At 40.4% G+C, this 26,530-nt stretch overlaps 1 protein-coding gene across 1 annotated transcript in view; it reads right to left on the bottom strand.

Moving 5' to 3' along the window:
- Positions 1-4,844: 4,844 nt before the first annotated feature.
- The window catches only part of adgrv1 (adhesion G protein-coupled receptor V1), a 97,271-nt gene continuing 75,585 nt past the window's right edge, over positions 4,845-26,530 (bottom strand). The window contains exons 90-94 of the mRNA XM_041043098.1: positions 25,924-26,081; positions 19,164-19,285; positions 12,552-12,737; positions 9,989-10,166; positions 4,845-5,298 (exon numbers count right to left, since the gene is read on the bottom strand). Of these exons, the coding sequence (XP_040899032.1) occupies positions 5,180-5,298; positions 9,989-10,166; positions 12,552-12,737; positions 19,164-19,285; positions 25,924-26,081 (763 nt within the window). The 3' untranslated portion in view covers positions 4,845-5,179. The remainder of the gene's footprint in view (positions 5,299-9,988; positions 10,167-12,551; positions 12,738-19,163; positions 19,286-25,923; positions 26,082-26,530) is intronic.

A 26,530-nucleotide genomic window follows, 5' to 3' on the forward strand; every position in this document is an offset into this window, starting at 1 on the left:
AATTTATAACTTGTGATTGATGATTTATTCATTAATTGTGGTTAAATAATTCATTCATGCTGCCAGAGAGAAGTAACTAAATGTCGAGAATAAAATGTCTTTAAAGCTGTCAGGTTGGCTGGCACACTGTGAGACAGAAACAAAGGTTGGTTTCAGTTTGTTTGTTTTTTTTTTTAACACCCAAATAACAACCCACATCATACCTAAAAATGCAGATCCTGATCTCCGCTTCTGAAAATACTTCACTGAATGTAAGAGAAAAACTGTACATCAACAAACAAAATGTGTTCTTTCAGTGTTTTCGTCTATTTTAAGTAATTTGTTTAACAAATTAAACTTGATTTTCATAGAATAAAGAAATTATTTATAGCTTAATAAATTTGACTGTGTGAATTAAAGGGCACAGACATCACCAGACCAGAGTGCAGTGCAGCCTGAGCAACAACACCAAAGTGTAGTTAGTTAGTTAGATAGTAGTGTAGTATCTTACAATAAAGTGGTATTGACCCTGACATACTTCCATATTAGGCTGTAGAAGGCCAAAGTCTTCACCTAATCAGCCAAGAATAAACACTTACTCAAAGTTTTTCAAGCAGTGTGACACCAATGGCACAGCTGAAGCCACCGGACACCGCCCAGGACTTGTCGGTGATGTCAGACGCAGCAGTGTAACAGCGATGAGTGCAAAGTAATTGACAGCGGATGACAAGGTGTTCTAAGTCACTTTGGGTTGTCGAAGTGTAGAAAGAGAAGCACTCTCTGTTCTCATTATAGAGAATGTCATCATTTGCTGTCTTAATGAGGGGCAATAGACTACAACGTGCTCATATGTTTACACAGGCAAACACGCACACATGCATGTACACTGATGCAGGTACATATTTGCATCACGTCCTCACTGAGCTGATTGTCTGTTTCCTTCCACAGACACGAGGAAAGATAGGAAGATAGCTTTAACATATGCAAACACGTGTACTAAATCACCCTCATTTAAACATGTGTACTTTCAGCCTTCTGCTGTGAGTCAGTCTGTCCTTTTTTTTTACATGTATGGTGTGTTTCAGGGAAGGCTAACAGGAGCATGGGGAATGCAGTGGGAGCACAAGCGCCATGTGCGTAATACAGACGTTCACAAATGCTTACTAGCAGCGCAAATCACCCACACTTGAACTCGGCTGAATTCTGAGGTCATGAATTTAGACAGTGGTGCTTATTCAGCAGTCTGTCTGAGTTTGGAAAGAAAAGTTATATTATCTGTTGGGAAAGTTAAAGCAAGGTGTGCATACACAGCAGTGTGTTACGTCTACATCTATCTGATGCATCAATAACTTCTCAATTTGATCTTACCTTGAAAGCCTAATAGTAACTTCTATGGGGAGTTAAACCACTCAAATTAAATTCATCAAATCAAATTCAAATGACCTTTAAGCAAGTTATTGATTATCTGACAGATGTCCCAGGGAGTTGATTGGCTGATCAAATTACACCTGCGCTGCCAAGGTAATTCTAATGAGGGATGTTTACAGTGACAGATAAAGTCTTCTACTCTGTGAGACTTTCAGAGCTCAAGATGTACGTGTCCAGCCATAACCTCGAATGTGCAGTTTCCCCACAGGAAGGCTGAAATGTGTACAGCACGGATCATTTTAAGGATGTGAATGAAAGAAAAACAGGGATGTCAACTAGGGCAACAAGTTCATTTTGTTTGTTTGTTGTTCCTCTGTCTGTCCCGTCTTTCACCTCCTGACTCACTTGATTTAACAGACGAGGACTGTGGCTGCCAGGCTTCACTGTGTGGGTGGAACTGGGTCACTCTATTGTAGTCTGAGATAAGGAGCTGGATGTTACATTAAAAGGTTTGACTGGTTTGTATCCACCTAAACTGCGCACTTATTCAGAGCCCGAAGAATTAAAGTGGGGTCTTATTACATTCATTATGTTGTGGAGGAAAGAGAAAGAGAAAACAGTCAAAAGGTGGCATTATCACGTTTCAGAAATTCACACCCTTTCCATTGAATTTAAAGAATGATGGAATCCACGAAGATTGTTGCTGTCATAATAAACTTCAGCTGAACGTCACTGAAAGTACATAAATAAACACAATGCCGTGTTTCTTATTGTTTGGAGGGGGGGGGGTGTAACTTCATCTCCTATGTCTTTTTTTCTTTGCAAATATTGTGAAAGACAAATTTTCCCACATACAAACCCAGTGATTACTTCACCAGCAAGGCCATGCCAGGTGTTAAAAGAAAGAGATCACTCAAAGTGCCTAAAATAGGACATGACCAATGGGAATATGTCTTTTCATCATACTATGTTTGCTGTTTCCCCTCTTTTATTTTGTCAGACAACCGAGGCCGGAGGATGTGGTGATTCGCTGACAGCAAAATATGCAGAGTCATCATCTGAGCCTCCGTACAGGCGGACTGTGGGCGAGTTGTGAATCAGCTGTTTCCTGGTTGTCTGCTGTCTTCTCTCTGTCGTTCCCCCTGGGTACAGAAAGATAGATAGAGAGGGCACGCAGGTGAGAAGAGAAAAAGAACTTCAACATAAACATGTTTGCCTGCAGTCTGGTGTCTCTGGGACTGAGGCTGGTGGGTTGGGACATCGAGCTATTTGCTGTGTCTGTTTTAATTGCTTTCCCCTCTACGGCTCAGAGAGATGATTCAGTTAATTTGAATGCTTTTACTAAAGATCTTCTCATCTCATGTGAGGCTCAGTAAAGAGCTGCGCATAAAACAAAGCAGTGTCTCACAAATCTGAAAGTGTCTCTTTAAAAGAACTAATTTTACAGTAGCACCTTATACATTTAATCATATTTGGGCAAAGGTTCAGCTTTGCCCAAATTAGCTTTGGGAAGAAACAGGTGAGATATCTTCCCCCTCTTTCCAGTCGTTATGCTAAGCTAAGCCACCAGCCAGACAATGCCACCATTTGCATTTTGCAGTGTTCTCACAAAATCGCTTTGCTGAAACAGGCCCCAGTTTCTCAGGGTTCATAAACTCGCTTGGCCTGGTCTGAGCCTGGTTCCTAGTCAAACACTTGACCTCCAATTCAAGATAAGATTGTGGCAGGACTGCGTAGACTGTAGCTGATTACATAACTAGCATATGTAGTAAAATACGCCATGTGTACTGGGGTGACGAGTTGTCAGCAGTTTTTATGCACTTGTTAATTTCGATGCTCATCAGCACATCTGACTAAAGGTCAGTCAGCGCTTCCTTTGCAGCAGATCCATTCTAGTTGTCATCTTGCTGCTTCCAAAATTACTGATGTTCTTTGCACCATATCTCATTTAAAATGATGACATAATGCAGTCTACAGGTAACGCAGTTCACTCTAATGGATGCATAATGGAAATATGCTGGAGCTGTAATGTTGCCATGATGTCAGGCTGCAATAACGCATGCAAATTAATTGCTTGTGTCTTCACTGCTTTTCTTAGAAGGTGGTAAACAATAAAACAGACCCCTTGGAAACGCTAGATGACATTCAGAAGTTCTTACTGCGCTGTCACAAGCTCGAAAACAAACCCAGAAGCCGCTGCCATTAAACGGCGGAGTGTTATCTTGTTAAATGGAGAGATGACTCCTTTGCTCATTACAGCAATGTTTTCCCTTCAAATCCCAGAGGAGAGACTCCCACCGAAGGCTTAAAGATGGGTCTCAAAGTGATGTAATCATCTCATAGGAAACAGAGGAGGCACGCACTTAACATTGTTGTGCTCTGAGATGCTGCTTTTTTTTTTTTTTTTTTTTCATGGTAGAGGCATTTGAGAAACTTCTCAACCCCTCCACTCCGGACAAAGTTTGCTCACTGCTTTTCCTGTCAGAGTGGAAAAGTGCCACAGTGGAGCTTAAAAATAAATAAATGAACAAACAAACAAACAAACAAATAAATAAATAAAAACAGAGGAAAAGAAAAGTTCTGCTATGCTGCCATCTCTCCCACTATAGCGAGTTGGGAGAGAAGGATCAATATGTTCTTCTAAGTTTACGAACAAGGTAAACTGATTCATTTGCTAAATAAAAATAAACCACTTCATGTGTGGAAAAAAAAGAAAGAAATCCATTTTTTCTTCCCTTCACAGTCTCACCTCCACTTGCCTCCAGGAAGGAGAATGAGGCCATTAGCCAGTGGGAGGGAGATTCATCAAGAGACAACACTTTGTAGCCGCTTCCTTAGTGTCAAAATATCTTCAAGTGGCACACTCATCTCCTGCTACTGCTGCTCTCTCATTATCTGCTGGGATCACGACTTCAACCATCCACCATGAACCTGGAAGAGAGGCTGTAATGAGCAAGGTGCTGTAACAAATGAATTTGCTGGATGGTTCTTAAACCTCAGCCTCAGTGTCTTTTCTTTGTTTCCTCTTGTAAACCCCTCACTAACCAAATTCAGAAGTCGAGTTGAGGTCGGCACAAGGGTCAAGTAAATGATGGATTCCAAAGAGGTTCAAAGCTGCTGTCAGAGCTGAAAGGGGAATGTTTGCTTGTACATTCACACCTGCCGATTCTTCACACAGCAGAATTCATTTTTCTTATTTTCAGACAAGCTCGTTCATCGCTCTCAGCGGCAGAGCAGTCAGGCCTCTACTCGGCATAGAACCAGGTTGTGAAATTTCAGTGATCACTCACACAAACCATCCTTCGTGAGCTTGTGACCTCTGACCCCTCATGGTGACATACTTACATAACCACCAAAGAGGCCAACCCCCCTCCCCAACTCCAGTAGTAAAATGCTTCTTTGACAGGTTATAAGCTGTAAAATGGAATAAGCATATCCAAATATAAAATAAGGTACATTATTTATTAACAGTGTTACACAATCTCCATCCTCAGCAGCAGAAGTTGTGCTAAAGGGGCACATCTGGCTATCTCATTTGCTAGATCTCTACAGAAAAAAAAATCTAAATCAAAATATACATTCAGAAACTCCAACAAGGACTTAAAAAAACTTAATTTAGTAAAACATTTATGTATAGGGTCATATATATATATATATATATAAAAACAGATGTACAGTAAAAATCACATACAATATCAAACATCTATATGAAAATGTTCTATTAAAAAACTGTTTTAGTGCAAAAGCATTTTATAATATAAAAATACTGTGTTGTAATTTTTCTTTCGGATATGAAGAATAAAGGAGAGGGGATCTGTGTGAGGTGAAAAGGTTAGAGGTGTGTGTCTGCGATGGGGATTCGTCTCAGCTCGACTATCTGGGAGTTGGTGACGCTCCCTCCGTCGTGGCTTCCGGGAATGGACTCGTTATCGCTGACATTAAGGCCGGTCCCTAAAACACACACACACACACACACACATAGAGTTTCATTACGATTCAGTCCAAAAGCACGATTAGTTTCTTTGTATTTATTTATTTATGTGGATGTGAATTTCTGCAGTGGGTGTGTTTTCTTTCGTTGAGGTCTTCATATGTTCCAGCTGGAACATCTAACATCCACAGCCTCATCGGTTCATCGGATCATTTCCAGTGATGATTATGTGTCACATTTGTCCTATTGGTGAGGACATAGTATTATGTAATTGACTCCATATGTCATAAAATAATCTCTGGGTTATTGGACGGCATAATGCATTGTATCTGATCAGTCATGGCATCGTCATGGAAATGGAGCAGGCTGACTGATGTAAGACTAGGTGGTCAAACAAAGTCAAACTCACTATATGTCAAAGTATGTAACAGTGACATGTTGAGTTATGATACACTGTTATTATAGTAAGTATTCAGAGTCACACTCCTTTGTTTTTAAGCAGTTTGGCTACGACATATTTCTTGTAGATTAAAACACATCACACAGCTCTTCTCCCACACCACGCTTTATGCACCAAATATACTGACTGTTTTCAGTGCTGCCTGTTTGCTTGCAGGACATCTCAAGAGTTCAGTGTTTTTTTCTGTGGAGAGTTAGGCAATGTACCAAGAAACAAGATAACTTTTTGCAATAATCTAGCAACAGTTGCAAGGCTATCTCCATGTTGTGAGACAGGGCATTTCAAACAATTCCATGAACACTGCGGCTTTACTACTTACTTGAAAAACAAAAAAATCATCAATCATCTAAACATATTTTGTGCTTTCCCTTGTTTTTAATAATATTTCTTTGACATTCTCAGATTCATATAACATGACATATATATTAATTGTCCCAGGTTGAAACCTTTGCTTTATGCATTAAACCGTAACCTTTAGAGTAAGGTGACGTATGACTCCTATGACATAACCGGAGGAGCCTCCATATCCTTCATGCAGTCAGATATGCCAAGACTCCTCCTGACACTGAGCTGCCCTTTAACAGTAAAACATGTTAATATTCAGCCCTCAGTTGTACTACATAGAGTACATGGGTTGAGAGTACGTGTGTGCCTGTGTGTTAATGGTTCACTGCCAAATGAAGTGCAAAGACCCTCATTACAGCACTAGTTACTGACCTCCATCAGGCAGTTATGCAATTCTGATTAGCGAATTATCTTTACTGCTGACTGACTGGTTGAGATTAAACCACCAGGTTATAAGTTCAGTGTGACACGTTTGGACCAAGAGAAGGTCAGAGGTCACTGGGAAAGTGCTTGTAGAGCAAAATTAACTGCAGAATACAGACGAATATAAAGCCAAGTTTATCAGCAGATTGTCTTAGTGAAAATGTAACTTTCGAGTTTCCACACACGCTTGACAGTTATATTTTCCCGAGGCCAAGCCAGAGACGTGCGAGGAGCCAACTGCTTTGATTCAATTAAATCTTGCAAACTTGCCTCTTTGCTACCGCTGAATAATATGAATGATTACTTCATACTGCTGAGTTTGCAGACAAGAGGCCCAATAAATTCCCTGGCTTGTTCCCCGCAGACCGGGGGCTATTTAAGGTTGGACAGCACACGGACTCAGGACAGCGGAGAGAGGTGAAGAGAAGAGCAGCTCAGAGACAAAAATGTCCTGCTGCTACAACTGTCAGTTTACTTGAGATGGAGAGTGAAACACACACACACTTACACACACATATATACACATATATACACATATATATATATATATATATATATATATATATATATATATATATATATATATATATATATATATATATATATATATATATATATATACAAACACGCACCTCTGGGTCTGATTGACCTTGTCAGCATACAATCAATAAGAGGGTAAGAGGCTATCTCTGTCTAAGTTTTTTACTCAGTGTAACGCTACCCTCTCAGCCTAATCCCTGTTAATTAACACCCGTGAGCCTCTTGTACTCACACCTGTTAGGAAGGACTTTTAATTTGGCTGTCTCCATGGTTGCAAGTGTTACTAGCAGGTCTGCAGTGCTGCTTCCTAGAGGCCTATGCTGCACTGAGGTAGCTGAATAGATTCTGTGAGGCTCAGACAAAGTTAAGTTTGATGTGGTTTTCAAAATTTGAAGCCTGCTGAGCCTTAGGCTGGGTAACCTCCTTTGCAAAGTCATACCAAACCTCAGGACTGTAGCTTTAATGGGCTCAAAGCCATCAGAGGCCTGGCATCACTCAATAACTGTTAATGATTAATTTATTTTCCTTGAAAGTTATTTCTCTTCTTCAGAAACCTGAGAGATTAACTGAGAAATTCAATGTGACCCAACAGTCTCTGTTAACTTTAGGGTCTTATCAGGTCGGTCTGTCTATCTTGACTACGTATCTCTTATCTCTCCCAGAGTCATTCTCACCACCGTTTGGAAGACCAGACTCTTACTCTTTCCATGATGTGGGGACTAAAACTGACTAGGATATACGTAAAGCTCAGATGGTTAGCTGTTCATTAGCAGCAGGATGACTTGGTATTGGTGGAGAGTAATAGAGACAATGACAATGATCTGTAGGGCAATGAATAACCAAAGACAAACACATCAAGGGATGAACAGTGGACAGAGAAAGACGTCAACTATTCTATTGTATAGTAACTTGATTATTCACATTTTCTGATTACAACTTGTCTTAAAAACAACCTTCTTGATGTCTCCACTTGCATTTCCCAAAAGGTTTTAAAAATCTATAAATAAGCTAAAAGCAGAATGAAAACAATCACACATATTTTAACAGACAACATAATATGCTACAATTATTCCTTACAACGCTACTTGGTAATGCTGCATATCTCCAGTGGTATCTTTTGCAATTTGACACTAACAGTGATTAGTACTCATTTTAAATTACATCCACACCAGCATAACTCAAGCTCGTGGCTTCCTCACCATCCTCACAGTGTCCAAAAGTTTATACTTATTACCTGTTGATGGGATAATATTTGCTTAATTTGCTGGCAGATAGGCATCACATTTCGCACTACATGTAATAAGATAGGAAGAGCGTCAGACAGCAAAAAGATTTAGATACTAAAGTAGATTCTCAAATTAGATTTATGAAAGTGAGTATTTCATCGCACTCAAGTCAGAGAGTTTATTATAGCAGCAGTTCAAGAGAGACAGCACCGGGCCGTGTCTGCAGTGGAAGACCTTCACTTCACCAGACTTGTTATTTTTCGGGTGTGTGAAAATGACTCCAGTGGAGCCCTTCCCTTTCTGGCAATGTCTCACATCAACAGCAGAGGAGCGTCCTGGTGTACTGGGGCTCCTGTTGGCTGTTGTCCAGCTGGGTCTGATTCTCATTCAGACACTGTGAAGCTAGTTGATTTGAAAGAGTGAGGAGAGGACTGTCTGCGCACGTGTTTATACAGTGCATGTGTGTGTGTGTGTCGGTGATATATCAGTGAGCAGTTTGGGCCCTCAGCTCATTAAACATTGATGACGATAGAGGAAGAATGGTTTCCATGGAAGCAGAGAGATTTAAGGCCAGCAGCAGAATGACTAAGCAGGGCTGATGCTATGCTACAGATACAGCATATATGCACACTATGAAATGACAAAATACATACATATACACACACACACGAGCGCGCAGGTGTGTGTATATTCTGTAATTCAATCACCAAAAGCAGATGTTTTATCATTTCTGTCTCTGATATTATTCAGCCTAACATTTACACAGTTTCTCTATAACATTGCTATTTTTTGCTTTTAAGCCACATGTGCCAAGCCTGGTTGAAATGGTTTTATTTTAGAAGGATGTTGTATTTTTCTTGGTTTAAAAAAGGTAAAAAAAAAAAAAAAAAGTATTGTGGCAACCACATTGTGTGGGCGTGTGCTGACCTTTGCATACTCCATAGTGCCTTTATTTTTATTTCGTGGAAAAGTACTGGACAGGAGTGCTCACAGGATGTTTTCAGTGAGAGTTTGACTCAAGTAATGTTCGTGACTGACTTGAACAAATTAATCTTGTTAAATCCTTATATATATATATATATATATATATATATATATATATATATATATATATATATATATATATATATATATATATATATATATATTCAAGTGCCGGAAGTGAATTTGTTAGGACGTCATAGTGCTTGAGTAACCATTTACCCAAAAGTAACCTGGAAACTTGGACTTATACTTTTCTGATAATTCTGTTGATACTCAAGGTGAAATTCAATATTATACTGTGTTCTTGTCATTTGCTTTTACTGCCATGTAATCTGCTGGAAACTTTACTGTTTGTGCTGTTACCTATCTTGGCCAGGTCTCCATTAAACGTCAGCTTAAACATGGGTTAAGCAAATCAATAAAATAAAACCAAAATCCATACATAATTTCAACATGAAATTCGTGAAGGTATGAATCTTTGCATTTTTTAGGGGAAACCACAGCCGTATTTCCAATTCAGTGTTATTAAGAGATTAGATACAGAATGGAAATAAGAAAGTTCAGATGAGCTTTGAGCTTCTTTGAGCTCAATAATGGTACTTTTCTGGCTTTAAAAAATGAAAACTAATTTCTCAAACACATAATGATGCAGTGTACGAAAATCTTCTACACAAAACAAACAGCATGAATGTGTGAGTGCACAGTTCATCTCTGTGTTGGTGGGATCCTCACCAGTTTTTAAGGCAAATATGAGGTCGTCAAACTCCTGCGACTCTTCGTCTGCGGTGACCAGGTTGGTGTTGATGAAGCCTCCCTCGGTGGTGTACGTCCCCATCACAGGACTGGGTTTAAACACACCGCTTGGTTGACTGCTGGGCCGCAGAGACGCTCGCTCCCAGTCTGCTGACACCTGACACCCACAGACACACAGTGTACAGTTATATGAGCAAACACACAATAAACGTGCACACAAATACTATACGCATGTGTTATATTTGCTATTGGCCTATTTGATTTAGTGAGATATGAGGTTTTCCCTTCATAACAACAAAGTATAGATAGTAAATTTATTTTTATAAAACATTTCAAGATCATCATATAAAGTACCTTGCAACCAGTTAATATACATCGTCATGTAGGTCATTTTATATTTAAAGTACATTTATGTACTTGTAGTTCATAAGACTGTCTTCATGTGTTGTTGATAAAGACTAGTTGAACACCCAAAAACATTAACTTCACGTGAACACAGGGCAAGATCAGGTCAACCATTCACATCATCCATACAGTCACTCACACACAATACACACACAGACACACGCACACACATATTAACACTTAATACAGAGAATGGCTGCGTCTGTCAGCCGCTGTGATGAGTTAGGGTCAGGCAGAGTGCATGTTGTCCAAACACCCCAAAGGGTTAAGGCCAACCCACAGGGTCACAGCAGGTTCATGGGGTGAGAGCGAGGTCAGTGGGTTTAGGGTTTCATACTGAATCTGCCAAACATCATGGAAATTGTGCAGCCAGCACTGTTAGATAACACAGTTTTGTTTAGATCGCATGCATTCATACAGCAAAAGGCAGGAGTGACGGGACAGAAAACGTCAGAGAGTGAAATAAAAAGAGGAATCTGAGTTTTCTTACAACAAAAACATCATTGTACACATGTTCTTCTTTTCCACAAGAATCAGACAAACAAATTACCTCCTCTTGTTCTCCACTGTGTTCATTTATTATGAATGCTTGATTTGTCCATGTACATGCATAAACGTGTGTGTGCCTGTGTGTTTTTGAGGCTTGCTTGGCTGTAACTGGTACAGGGCGTCCCTATGAGGTGAATTAAGCACCAGCAGGCGCCTCAGATCTGTCACGTCCACTCTGAGAGGAGGCAGCGAGGGGCTGACTCAAACCTTTCAATAAGATATTCAAACCTCCAATTATACGTTACTAATCTCACTATTCTAATCTCACTTCAATTTCGTTTCAACCAATCCACTCCACAAATCATCACTCATCTAACACTTAGACTGCCACTCTTAGCGGTCTCTGTCTGAGCTCTTATTTTTTTCTTATTGGGCTGTAGCCAAATCTCAGAGAGGCAGGAGTGTGCTCTCATGAATAAAACAAGATTACTGGATTCCTGTGTGTAGAGAAAGAAAGAGGGAGGGGGGAGCTCCCAGGAGTAATGAAGTTAAACCTGCCCTCTTTTATCTCCTTCCTTCTCTCCTTCTCAGCAACTCTGTCCTTATAGGGTATTCTCCAGGGACAAAGTTGTTGAGGAGACGGAGTTACAGCTACAGAAGTGGTTCATGTGTGTGTTTGAATGCATTGTGCGGGTCCGACAGAAAACTCACAAGAGGAGTTGATGTGGGTGTTAGTGGGAGTTATGGACACTGAACCATTCACACACTCCCAACTTTACACAGATGTTACATAATGAGAATGAGTCTGAAGCAGAGAGGACAAATGTGTGTGTGTGTGTGTGTGTGTCTGAGTGAGTGAGTATGAATGTTCTCTGAGGAGTCACGCTCAGCTGATGTGAGAAATGTGTGAAGGAGGACCAGGAATGGGCAAACAGAGCCATGGGAATGAGGGCATGGGAAAAAAAAAACGGACTAAGAGAGAAGGTGAGAAGGTGGAAAGCAGAAAGCAGTAAGCAAAGCAAAGACTACAATTTTTTTTATTTAAAGAAAAAAAAATCACATTTCCTTTAAAAACTGGGCCTTGTTCTCATAGTTGTGCCCATCACTCATATCATTCATATCAAGTAAACAAGTACATCACTGCAGCAAAGTCCAACAGAACACAGATCACCCACAGCCACATTATCCAAACCACTACTGGGGCTGAATCTGAAAGTGAGAGCAGATAAAATGTCCTCACTGCATAGAAAAATCTGTATGTGGATGCAACTATGGAAGGTATAGTAGGCTGAAGTTCAACTAGTAAGCCAGTTTTCAGGTTGCCGCAGTATCTGTGCAGGAAACTTTGTGAGCAAAATGTTTTCATAACAAATAGAAGTGAGGGCCAAATCTAGAGACATGAAACCCAGATCATAAAAAAAAGACCATAAATTTCCATTATAGTTCAGGGACGGGATACGGTTGACTGTGGAAAATTAAGTGTACCATTACTAAAATATAAATGCTAAGAACATTAGAACCAGAGAGTATGGGTAAATAAATCCACATAATCTAATATATACAGTTTGTCTATCGTTGATTATACAAGTGTATCCGTCTCTCTGATCACTCACTAAGCTCTGTGCATGTGTGTATCTGTGTGTCATACCTCCTCCATGGCGCTTATGAGATTCTGAGTTGATTTGCTGATGTCGCCCCCTACAGTGGTGGGTCCCCCGCCCTGGTATGTAGAGTCAGGAGAGTCATGGCCGCTCATCTCCACTGTGTAACTAGCTTTAGTTGGCCAGCACAGCTGGTTGTGCATGACGAAGTACACGGCAAACACATACAGTCCCTGTGGAGAAAGGGGGGAAAATCAGCATTAAGAAATAAGTTCTACATTCTTCACTGCTCTGCTCCTTCTTTCTTCATCTTTTGCAGATCTTTTGCAGAGCTCCTCAGTATCATATAAGATCAATTTAAAGCTTAAATGTTTCATACAATCAGTAGCTTTGCTATTAAGTCACATTCAGTCATACAGTAGTCAGGATGCATTTTTATCAAGCAACAGTTCAACCTTTTTCTCATCATTAGCTGCAACAGCATGATTAATGGAGAATTACTTCATCATTGGGGCCCTGACATCATTGGCACCCTGGTATTTCTGCCTCCTCCATTTCCTCGTCATTACCAAATCGTCCTGGTCAACAGCACTGGGCTGTGAATTACCCCAAAACACCTGAGTGTCAAATACCACGGGGCCATCCCGTATTTCACAACACTCATCACTGGCTGATGACGGCAGCCGCAGACAGAGATGGAATGCAATTTATAAACGTGTGTGTATACAGGTGCTTGAAAACACATGGGCAATGATATACACACAGAAACACATATAGACAAGTGAAAGGACTGAAAAGAAATGTGAATAAAATAAGTTTGTGGACACAATGCCCGATCAGTGAAGCCTTACTAAACATGGTTAACAAAGCAACTGATCAACCTGGTCTCCTCAGCTGTCTTGTTTTTTTTAAAAAACACCCCACTAGCAGAGACCATTCTCAATCTGTCTGGTGAGCAAAGTGCTTCGTTTTCAACAAGTGGCAGTGAATAAGAACTTCCTGAACTGTCCCAAACCTCAAAGCTCTCCATGTGACATGAAGTTGTTGATAACTGAACTATAAAGCTGCATGTTACCAAACCACAGGCATCTGTTTTATGTGAAATGGAGCAGAAAAAGCAGCAGATCAGACAGCCAAAGAACAGTAAACTTGCACAACACGTTCCTACATGTAGCAAAATGATGATCATTGCCAACGTACCCATGGGATACTGAAACAGAAAAAGGATTATAAACACTGCTGATGGTTACGACCAACATTATGAGGAAGACAACAGGAACCGTAACTGGTAACTGTGTGTTTATGGGTGCACTGTAAAACTGGAACATGCAGCTTGTAAGAAGGTAAAAAAAAATGGCTGCAAATAGATAAAACGACACATGGAACACCTCACAGGTCATTAGCTGTGTTTTATAGCCTGGTGTCTCTAAAAGAGTGAGTTACACAAACTGTCTAGTGCTGCACATCCCCGTAAATGTATATGTGTTTATGCACTGATGTACCTTTGAGGACAACTATGAGATTAATGTACAGCAATTGTACTGTTGTGGGTTTTTGTTTGCATTCTTTTGTGCATGAAGTTAAAGATCAAAATGAGCTTTTCTTTGTGTGATTACGGAACAAAATAGCCAGGTGTTGTATTCATGTCTGGGTGTGTGTTTTGTTATCCATCACAACAACATTGTGGGTGATTAGCACATATCGTTAGCAGGCTGTGCAGCCTGAGGAACAGGCTTTACAACCATAGGCCTGTTATGTAAGTGTTCCCTGATCACTGGAGAGGCCACGTCTTTAGAGATGGAGAGCACAGACCTAAGGAGAGCAGGAAGAACAGGGAATGTGGTAGGTGGGTGGGTGGTAGCATGGGGGACCAAAGCTTGGATCATGAGAAAGCAAAGAGGGATGGAAGAAAGACCATGAGCAGAAACACTTGAGGGCAAGACTGAGAAAAAAATTGGAAGAAGTGTATAGGCAGAGAGGGGAAAAAAGAAAAGAACAGTTAGAGAGGGATGAATCGGACAAGGAGACAAAAAAGTCAAAGAGAGAGAGATCAAAAAATAGAGGTAATTAAAAGCCCACAAAGTCTTCTGAACCAACTCTGAGAGTGATAATGCTGCTGTTGTTGACAGCGTAATTCTAGTTTTAGACTGGATAACTTATGCAATATTCCCCTCAGTCCTTAATTGGAAAATGTGCTGCGTATATATAATTTTCTGTGCCCATTACAACAAATCTATGTCCTCTAAATCCTGATTCTTTGCTTCAGACAGCTGGCTGCGTGTGTGGGGTCACGCGCAGTCTTCTTTTCTATAACACACAGATATCCTGTGTCCTATTTATGGATGACTACAAAGGTTGAATGAGGAAGCGGGGGTGGAATTGAATTGTAATGGAGCGTGGTGCTGCTTCACGGCTGTGGATGTTTGTGACTGCGACGATACAATGAGGTAAGGTTTTTACCGGCAGAGGAGCAGGAGGATATAATGAGGGGTGGTGCTGGGGTGATTTGATTATTGTATTCTAATTCATCCTGATGTGGCACAGATGTGGATCCTGAGTAACAGTGTGGTACAATGGAAAATGAAGGATGGAAGGAAAAGGGAGGAATAAGGAGAGGACGGTGGTCTGTGGATTAAAAAGTCCAATTTTCCTCAGTATTGCCACAAACATGATTAGTTTGACAGTCTAATCAGTTTCTGGTGAACACCCTGCGGGAGACTAAAAGTCTAACAAAATCGCTCTATAACTAAAGAGTAACCTGCTCTGCAACACAAACACAGTCGTGCACAGCTGTAACATCTGCATCTATTTAATGGTGTTCAGTAATTGGCTGTAGGGAGGTGTGCCACATCAACAACAACACCAAGGTAAACACGGAAAATTCTCCTAATGGAAAATTCACGACATGAAGGAAACAATAACAACTCCTTTACCATACTTTGCAGCAGAGACATACAACGACCTCCAGCCTCAAGGCAATGGAACAAAATGGAGAATGATAAGATTAAAGACCTGTGACTAAAGAATAAGAAAGAATTATTTACATAAGCAACTAGTGGAATAATAATGTTGCCAGAAACAGGTGTTGCTGCAGGCTGTGCAATATTGAAGTGAAATGTTTGCTAACCTCTTTTGTTAGTTTAAACTTTTCCGAGTCAAAATAAAATTACAGTTTCAATACAATTAGTCTAGTTCTCATGCTAGTGATAAACTGGTTACATAAAATGTGATCTGAGGAGCTCTTCCTGAAAATAAATGTGTTAATGGTTGCGATGGTCGTCATATCCCAAGTCTTGTACAACGCAGTTTTTGAAAGGATTCTGTAAATAGCCTTTTAATCAGAACTTCTTCCAATGGTACCAGGACACATGAACAGAGAAATGAACTTCTATCATACATCTTTGAAGGCCTGCATCTGTTATGAATCATGACAATCCAATTGCTGTTCAAGGTGTGCACAGTTTTTGATGAGAAGTCTATTTTCAGTCTCGTTTATCAGGATCCCATTTGCTTTCATTAAACTTTCATTCAGTCACTAATGGAAGCCCCACAATAACACACAATGTCAGCCCTCTTGCTGCTACTCTTTTCTCCTTCACAGCTAAATAAATTAAGTTTGCTCCATAAAACTTGCACGCGCACACAAAATCTAATTGCAACCATGCTGCAACCATCAACACAGAGTCCATTTCCTTAGCAATACTTTGTTGAAAACTGGGTCAGACGCATTTGTTTACTGCTAATCAATGTCTTTAGATGTGCTTTGGCTCTGGGGCTCTTTACCTGTCTGTTCCACTCTGATGAATCCTTCCTTATTCCTATTGCGGACACAGACCAAACCCCAGAGGTTATCGCTTTAGTCTGAGCTTTGAGGTTGCAATATAGGAGCTAGAATTGAAAATCAATTGTCAAAGTCTTTTCTAAAATACTTTTTTTTGCCTCTTAAAGAAATAGAGAAAGCTAAGTTTAAAAATTTAGCTGCAAGGGTCAACTTGTCACCAGAATGTGTCTGGCCTGAAGCCAAGGGCAAACTGGATGCAATGGGAGGCAATCAATTAGGCTGGCATGCAGCCCTTTTATGTTGTATTTGCCCTCTCTCAGTAGAAGTGAAGCTGACTGGCATAGAGTCAGCAGGAGGAGATTGGTGTTTTATGTGTGATTGTGTGAGTGTGCATGTATGTCTGTATGTTTCTGTTATTTGACGTTATATGAAGGAGGACATTGGAGGATTGGATGCAGAGGCCTTGGGGCCCTAAATCAAAGACAAGAACACACTAAGATCACTACAGAGGACACAAAGGATTTAATCAAATAAATGTTCCTACGGGATTAAGGCAGAAATTTTACCTCAGTGAAAATAATCAAAATGGTGTCTTGAAAAAGTGACAAGGTTTGAGAATGGAATGTGTTTTTGGCCATACATTCTCAGGACAAAAACAGAGAAGTGTAAACATTGTTAAAATCCACTAGGTAACAAACCTATTCACGTAACCGCGAAAAAAAAAAGCAACCCTTGAAGAGCATCATCATACTATTGGTCACCTAAAGAAACTGACCACATGATGAGTAGGACAAAGTGCAAACTCTACTGCAGCTCATGAACAAGTGATAAATGCGACATCAACTGTTGACGCTGACATCACTTCTCTTCATTAGTCACTGTGCCAACAGGAGAAGTTTACTTTGGTGCAGCGCTGTTGTCTTTGGCATGCAAATGACACATGTCACCACAGACGTCCTATGGCACACTTTACAGGCAGATGTTGTCTCTCAGAGGATGACAGAGGAGACCACAAACATTTATAGACTACTCAAGAAAGAAAAGAACCTATTGCAGAGAAGAGAGTCGAGTTAGCAGAGCTGAGTCAGACAGGATGCAAAACATTTTCACAAAACTACGTTCCTATGCCAGCAATTTTACATTTAAAAAAACAGAGTGAAACGGACATGAACTTTTGAAATCAAATACTACAGCTATGAATGATAAACTACTGGTATGAAGCTAGTTTAGGGACCTTCTCTCAGACCACACTGTAGTGATTTTTCAGTCATGTGCAACCAATAGCAGAAATAATCGTAACAAAAAAAAAAGTGATCGACGACAGGGCCAATGCTGATATGGGCCAAATGTTTTCAAGTTTATATGAGACTAAACTAAATATACCCCAGTAATCCATTATAATGTACACTTGTTATTCGTGTATTACACTACAACTGAATTTGTCTGTGGAGGTTGAGTAAGTTGCATTACACATTTGGCTACACAGAAATGCTCTCATAAAAAATTTATTATCAGATACTGAAACCAAAACGATCGGCTGAGTTCAACCAATAATCACTGATGATTGTTATGTAACTCTTTGAAGTTAGACACCTGTGTAAATGTCTGGGCCTTTCCAGCTGTGAGGAGATATTTGGTGATAGAGTTATCTTGTGCCTCATTAATGGCTAAGCTTTTACTCTTTATCTCCAATGATACTTGGAACACAAACCTGGAATAAAGAGAGGGAGCAGCAGACTGAGACAGGGAGAAGCAGGGACAATAAACAGACTAATGGACGCTATGATAACCTTGTCTCCCTCTCCACTCCTGAGGCTCTTCTTGTTCTGTCTCGCCACATCACACACAACACATCAAAGCGGGGCTTCAAAGAGGGATGAAGTAGCCTTCATCACTCCCTCACTATCTAAGTCAACATAACATCAATGTGCACATGAACACACAAACTTGTTTCAGTATTATTCATATATCACACTCATTGACCCAATGCATCCCCTAGCCCCTTACCATAACCTTAACCATAACAACTAAATGCATTACCCTAACCTAAACATAATTCTTCACATTCATTTTGTCCCCCCAGTGACATGAGTCCCCATGGGTTAGTGTACATTCAGGTTTAAGTCCCCACCAGGAATAAAAACAAGCACACACACATACACACACACATACATACCAGTTTAACAGCCTAAATAATCATTTTTGCTATCATGGTAACTTCCAGAAAGCCCTGTATAATATTACAATCTGTGAAATGCCAACACATTGACCAGCTACCACAAAGAAGAATAAATCTATGTTAATCCAAAAGTACACATCCTGATATTATTATTGCGCCTCGTAGCACCCTCAAATCCCCATGTTTTCTTCTGGCTTACTTTACACAGTTCAGAGATGAGTTTTAAAACAGCAACATTTTGCTGGGAGGTAATTTGGAGATTTGGGAATGCTACTGGGGGCTGTATTGCAAATTGAGATGTCGACTCAAGTCAAACTTGAAAAAACTCAAAATGTAATGCATTTCAAGCTTGTGAGTGCATATCAAAACAAGTCAGTAGATTAGTTTTACTTCACAGCTCTGCCCTGGGAACATTAATAAAGATGACAACTAAAATTTATGTTGATAGCATGTGAAAATGATGACAACACTAATGATGAGATTAAAGAGGAAGATAATGAACAGCAAATCTGTACATTAATTTCACTGGTACAGTGTATAACCGAAAAGGCACTGAAATGCAACACATTTTGCAATGCAAGATGCTGTTGATAGTTTTGTTTGATTACATAAATATATAAATTAACAAAAATGTACTGCAAGTGTGAATACAAACAAACACGCACGCATGCATGCAATCAAATAAGTCAATGAGCTCACCAGCAGGCAGTTGAAGATGACGTAGAGGATGAGCATCCACAGGTACCTGTAGCCCATATGGAGTCCCGCCCACAGCCAGACCAGAGAGATGAGGAGGAACAGGTAGAGGACAAGCGGCACCTCTGGAACACAAAATAACAGAAGAAGGTTTAAAAACAGTTTTGGCACAAGAAAGTGTAGCAACAACTAAAGGAAGCAAGCTGAATAACATTTTACTCATTTTATGACTACTGTAAAACACAGATGATGAGCTTTTATCTTATTTATAGTACCATAGATGAGTAAACACTTATTCCTTTGAACATAGAGTTTCACATGAACAATATGCTAATTTCTGAATGAGTGCATAACACGTCATGCTTGTTGATGCGTCACCATTTGGATCTGAAATTCTCCAGGTGATATAAAGTATCGTGTAATCCTCATTTGTTGTAATGTTTCTGAACCTGGAGCCTAATAACCCCCCACAGTGAGGCAGTAAGAAGAGAGAGAGGGGGTGTTAGAACCATGAGTGAGCCTCAGGAGGTGTTTAATGAACCAGTTCTCACATTCCCAATGCAAAATTGGTGTACACCGCCTTTTCTGCTCCATGTGGTGTGCTTGTGGACTCATGTGGATCTCAGCTAGTAATTGGAGAACACTGCTGGAGAGCAGACATATAAGGCTGGCTGAGGTAGACCTCAGCTACTCATACCTATGCCAGTAAGCAAGCATGCAGCGCTACTCCCATTTTCCCCACTCAGGGATTTGTCTGTTGAGCGTTTGTGATGCCACTAGTGGAGACAACCGATGTGTTAGCATGTTTAGCCACATTTATACAGTTAATTTTAAGAGGTGGCAATGGTGGTGTGCAAAATGGAGGCCATTAGCAAAAGTGAGAGGTGGAACATCCTAAATACTCATAAAAGGAAAACCATGGCTGCTGGGTTAGTCACCCAAAGCCACAATGGGCTTTTAAACAAATAGCCTGGTGGAAAAATTTGATTTTGTTAAAATTTTGTTTGATAATCAAGCGTTTAAGAATGCGATTAAAAAGAATCATCATTGCCTAGTAATGTTTGTTTGAATAACAATACTAAAACTGATATTTGAAGCACCTTAAGAAAAAAATGTAAAAAACAGTTATCCCATTCCCATGGTGTTAAACCTTGTAGCATAGCCTGTATCTTGGCTCACCTTAACTCTATATGGATAGAGTTATAGGGAGTGGGCCTGTGACTCATGTCGCCTAACTAAAAAAAGTACAACTATCAAAATTTTAATAGGTGATTTTAATAAATCAGGCACTGTTCTTAAGAACAGTTATTGGCATTTTCAGTAATTGGCATGCCCTTTACTAAATATGGCCCCAAAAAACACACACTCACATGCAAGCAATCAAACAACTGCCACAATAGCATACAGACAGGTGACCTCATTCTAAAATGCACAGCTTCTTCCCTGAATGCTGTGTGCAATAGACACACACCACACTGTACATAGCATGCAGAGAAACGTTCAAACATATCTTCTGTATTTGGACTGTGTCAGGTGTTTCTAAGATAAGATGAGACCACCAAGAGGTCTTTCTGCACGTGTTTCTAAACTGAGCTCTGCTGTGGCAACTGCCGTCACTGGTAACCCACTTTTTGTCAGGGCTGATACACTGCTTTCAGGCACACAGTAAGACCAGCAGAGGTGAATAATGTGCCTCAGACTTTGTCTATAAAAGCAACAACAGATAAATTTATGTTCTTTTTAACCACTGCCCCTTGTACTATTCATGATTCATGAGGTTTCAAGAGAACGACCTCAGTCTCTCAGTGTGAAGTGGAGACTGAATTAAGGCCACTGACGTATCCTTGCACCTCATCCATATCAGTTCATGGTGATCCTAGCAGCTTGAAACATCATTCCCCTCTCCTATTATTAGAACAGCTAATTAGAAGACAAACAAAAATGAGCACTGCCAATCAGGAGCAGACTGATTCAACTGTCAGAGTGAGTCATCAGAACAGAGACAGAGAGAGAGGCCTGATAAATAAAACGGCTCATTACTGTCGAGCTTGCTTCCTTCAGGAGAGAATAATGAAGAAGAACATGTTGGCAACAGCAGCTGAAACAAGACTGAAAAAACTGTACATTAAAAAAAAAGATCAGGTCTGGTTCTTATAAAAAAAAAAAGAGGGTTTTCCACTTGATGAAACAACTTGTTCAGTTTTTGTGTTAGAAGCACCAGAGTGTAATTCACTAGTCAAATTTAAACACTGTAAACAGAATATTCAAAACACGCCCACATCACGAACACCACGCCTAACGAGGCTGTGATGCATGGTGCACATGGTGGTAAAAACACGGCTGGGCCATTAACAGCCAAAACCATCAAATTACTGTCCCACATCTATGTGATTGGTGAGTGTTAGCCTCTGTCTGAAGAATACTAAGCTGGTGAAATAAGACCTTAAATGGTAGAATATTAAAGTAAAGGAAGAAGAAGGATTGAAAACAGGTGTGAGAATTCAGAGCAGTGGCGTGTTTCCCTCAGCGATCGTCTTGTGTGGCTGAGAACATGATGTACCATTGATAACATAAACTCGTGCTCCATGTGGTCATATCTACCATGACCACATGGAGCACACTCTATCGAACTGACCATACAAATGACTGCACAATAAGATGAATCTAAAATATTACATAACAAATGGACTTCGAAGCATCAGCGTCAAAATCAGCTGTACCCCAGATGAACATAAATGCTGGTTTTAAACTGATCTTTGAATCCAGAGGAAAAATGTACAAATTCAAAGTGACATTGCTGAGTCACTTGTTGGTGTTAGGTAGGACAGACTGTACAGTTCACTTCACAAGTGGGATGGAAACACAAGGCACGGGGCCCAAGTTTGCACAAACAGTCCTCACCTAGGTGCCACTTCCACCACCCTGTCAGTTCCACTCTGGTCCAAGTTCTGCTCCTTATCTCACTGCAACTTCCCTCTGGCTCAACCCTGTTATAGTTTCTTAGTGACGTTTACTTCTTCTCATTTTCTTCCTGTTCTAACTCTCCCTTTTGGCTCATTTCCTGTAAGCCATAGTTCATTGTTTTCTGGTCACTGTTTTCTATTGCTTCAGTGTTATTATTTCACACCTAGTCTGGTTGTGCTTTAAATCCACTGTGGACATTCTGATCATTTTGGCTTGTTTTTACTCACCCACTGAGAAACTTGTTTAGTAAGTCCTTTTTTTCTGTCTCCTCAAACTTAATACCGCTTGTAGTTATATCTGCACCAACTTCTTCTTCTTCTCTCTCTCTCTTTCCCCTTTTATCTTGTACATCTGTCTCCATCTCCTTCCTCCCTGGTTTGATTTTTTCCAACCATGTAAGCACATTCCAGTCTGTGGACAGGGCAGAGCTCCCACAGTAAGAGCAGGTTCCCAGAGCCAAGTGAAAATGGACTGCAAAATGCTGACTGAATGTTTGGATGGATACCTCTTGGAAGAAGCGGAAAGAAGCAGAGCAGGCACACGTTTTCAGCGTTTACTGCTGTATGTGTGCCTATGTTTGTATGTGTATGAACATGCACTGAAAGCATATGTATATAGTTTTGCAAAAATAAAAAAAAATGTGAGAGGGGCTTAGTTCTCTGCTGGAGAGATGCTAAAGAATGTCATGGGTGTCTTTCAATCTGGCGGAGCTAAAAAGCAAACAAACACTTTAACCCCAAGTGGTGTAACTTCTGTCTCAAACAATTTCTGGTGATTTTTTTGCTGAACATGAAGGAGCTACTTTTCTCCACAGGCAGACAGGCTCCAGTTTACACTTGATGAGAGCGGGTTCCTGGTGGGAGAACACAAACTGAGAGGAGAGCACTGGTTCAACAAAAACAGCTGGGCAGAAACTCAAGACGCCGCAGACATTACTGTCAAAGAGAGGTCAGCAGCTGTAATAACAACAAGCTGTAATAAGTGTGTGTTTAGCATGCACAAACGCCCCATGTTTATTATATTGTTGATTTGAAAAGAATATTCTGGTATGGAGAACAATAAATTTCAAAAGTTACTGTCATTAAACCACAGGAGCAGATGCAGGCTATTTTTTTTTTTTTAGTGTTCACATTTAATCTGAAGTAATGATCTCCATGTTTGGTGATAGATGTTTCCTTGTAGCTAGGAATGATTTGTGATGGGAACTAATTATTGCTAAAAACAAAACCAAAACAATAAAATTCTCTCAACTAAATATATCGAGTTTAAGTTTTTGATTCTAGTATGAGAAAATGAAGCATTTGTGAACAACATCTTCAAAAGAATTTGCATTTCAAAGCTACTGATAATAAGTCTGTGAGAACAAAATATAAACACATGGCTGGCATCCAAATAAAGCAACTGCACAGCCTCATACATAATATAACTCTCAGCACATCAAACCTCATCATATTTATTTGTTTATGTCCACAATCTTGACCAATCAATGATCAAAGTGCAGTCAGGGACCACTTAACTCATAAAAAAACAATAATAGTTATTCATTCAAGGATGCTGTGTTGAAAATTAAAAGTCTGCTCACGTCTGTATCAGAAGAACACCACGTCTTGCAAACACACCTTGTGGGCTCAGTGGGGACTGTGATAAGGGCTTACTGATGTGTTGTAAACAGGCACTGCTGTAAGTTAAGTTCAGTTTCTGTTTTTTCCAACCAGTCCCTTCCAATCTTTGCTGAGGTACAGGTACAGGTGTGCAACGAACGTGCAGGCACACCTTAGCACACTTAGCTAGATTTCACTGACGTCAGAAGTCCTGCTATATCTCAGTTCTCACAATCACACACGCACACACACAGAGATACAGATTAGCCCTCAGCTTATTTCACCAGTTGTTTGCTGTGGTAAGGAATTTGAAAATGTTGGCGGCCTAAAATATTCACGGTCCGAATGGCATCGGGTAAACTACAAGTTCAGTGCAAATCTCAGACGTCAAGGTGACGCTCACACTATGAGAGTCATGATAGTAATGGATAGTTGTCATTTAACGTAATTCAAGGTAAAGTGCAGCACTGTAAACAAAATAACCTAAAAACATACGTGATGAACATGAAACATTTTCCTAACAGGTCTGAGACATGGCCTGTATATTTAGAACAATAAAACACAACAGACCTGTCCCTCATGGTTTTATTCTCCTTTGGACTCTGGACATGTTGAGACAAAGCCAATACTGATATACTGAAAAGAGCTGTGCAGTATATCTGAGCTGTGCAATTCTTTGTGCACATGTTGTGTTCATGTTTATATTTATATACAGTGAATGTGAATGTGTCTATGTGGTTGTACTGTGTCATTATGTGTCTAAAGAATGAGTTGCTGTACGAGTTTGTGCTTTTGGATTTGCTTTTTTCCACAGCGCAGCTGCTCTAAACAAAACAAGACACAAATATTCACACCTCGATGGATGTCCTCTGTGTTTGTGCCACACACAGTCAGTCAGGACTTTACACTACTGCTTTGAATAGTGTGCGCTCTGCCTGTCTTTTCCTTGAATCAGCTCTTCCGTTCTCTCTCTTTCTCTCCCCCTGTCTCAATGTAAATAAGGAATTTTAGAAGCTGCTAAAACCCTGCTTGCTGTGCTTCTTCTCTTCAATAGAGTCCCATATTCCGACTCTCCTTATCCCTCAACTAAAAAAAACCTTTCCTGTCTGCTCAGCCTCTGTCTACTTGTTGCTCTCTGCTTTCCAGACTGTCCCCTGTAGTAAAATGCTCCTGTCCTATGGGCTGACCTTTAGCCTCAGCCTGGTTTGTGAGTAAAGTATTACTCTCCTGTTAATAACGCACACCTAGCTGCAGCTCGCCAAAGTGCTGTTTTTATTTCTTACACAACTTCAGAGGCCACACACTGTTTGTAAGGCAAACTACTCACCAGGACTACTGGTAATAATCCAGGCTTTGCTTTGTCACTGGAGGGCCTCTACTGAGAAAAACAAGCTAAAGCCTGCTGAGTCTCACCGATGGCCACTGATTACAGCCATGATACTGAGGGACTGAGGTGGTTTGGCCGGGATCTTCATGTGTGGGCGAAGTGACCGACTGTACTGAATAAACCTACTGATTCATCCTGACCGTAACTTTGTGATGGTTATTTCTCTGCAAACAAGAATGTTGCATAATGTACAAGTTTGAGGTTGTTTACACACATCTTACTACACTGCGTTGGGTGTTTTTAGTGCTTTAAATTACTTTTAATATGTGATTGAAGCACATAAGCTGTGGAAGAAAGGTTTTGGAGATGCTGAGGGTTTAAAACACATTACTACCATTATTCCTAACAACTCCTCAAATGGTGCTTTAAACTGTGTTCAATTATGCAAATCATTCCATTAAGTCAAATAAGTACAATGGGCTGAATAAAATGAGACTGTGAGAATCCTTTCATTTGCAAAAAGTCACGTATTGATGTTTTGTTCCTGCTAAGTTTCTGTATCAAGGATCCCTTGGCTGCACACAGCAGACAGACATTGCCCATAAGTTATGTCAAATAGGGGCTGACACTTTGAGCCAAAAATAGGGGTAGATGCAGTCTAGTTCCTGAGGGCATCCTGGCATTTGTATGCGTGCATAACACAGTGATATGGAGTAAATGATAACATGCTTGTACATGTAAACAATGTTCAGCTCTTATCTTTTTGTGTGCATATACAGCTTTGCCCCCTTAAGCGTGCACAATTTCAAATTTCATGCTTAAGTGTGTGTGTCTGTGTACTTCTTCAAATATTTGCAGGTTTGTTGGGTACCTGTGCTGTTAGTGCGTCCGCGATAAATGTCGTCGTAGGCCTTCCACTGCTGCGTAACCTGGTAGGCATGGATGAATACGACCAGCACTGCTACCAGACAGATGAGAGGCACCAGCACGGCCGTGCACAGAGCAGCGTAGATGTTCGGGATAAAGCACCTAGAGGAGGGAAGGACAGAAGTGTGAGAGTTTGGTTTCGCCCCAGTGTATTTTAGAAAAAATAAAAAAGACAATGTCCGAGAAGAAGGAGAGGAAAGGGAGGGTGAGAGAAGGGGAAGTCATGAAAAAAGCATTAAGCAAATAGTGGGACCAGCTCAAAGGTGAACTCTGGGGAACGGAAACGTATTAGATGCCTGTATTGCACTATATTTACTCCAGTTAAGACTTTGTTTCTTCAAGTTTCACAAACAGGATCTGCCCAGTGAGACCTCTGAGCCTGCCTAAGACTCACAGCATTATTGCTCAACAGCAGCTTTTGCCTTAGGCGGCAAGATACGTATGGTCTTAACTCTTCTGAACAACCAGGTCACCCTGCAGCTACAGCGGGATAATATCTAAGACCAAAGATGCTTAAAAGTGTTTTTCTGTTTAAAGGAGAAAGAGAGAAC

The sequence above is a fragment of the Toxotes jaculatrix genome, chromosome 7 (assembly GCF_017976425.1).
Source record: "Toxotes jaculatrix isolate fToxJac2 chromosome 7, fToxJac2.pri, whole genome shotgun sequence".
Lineage (NCBI taxonomy): Eukaryota > Metazoa > Chordata > Actinopteri > Toxotidae > Toxotes > Toxotes jaculatrix.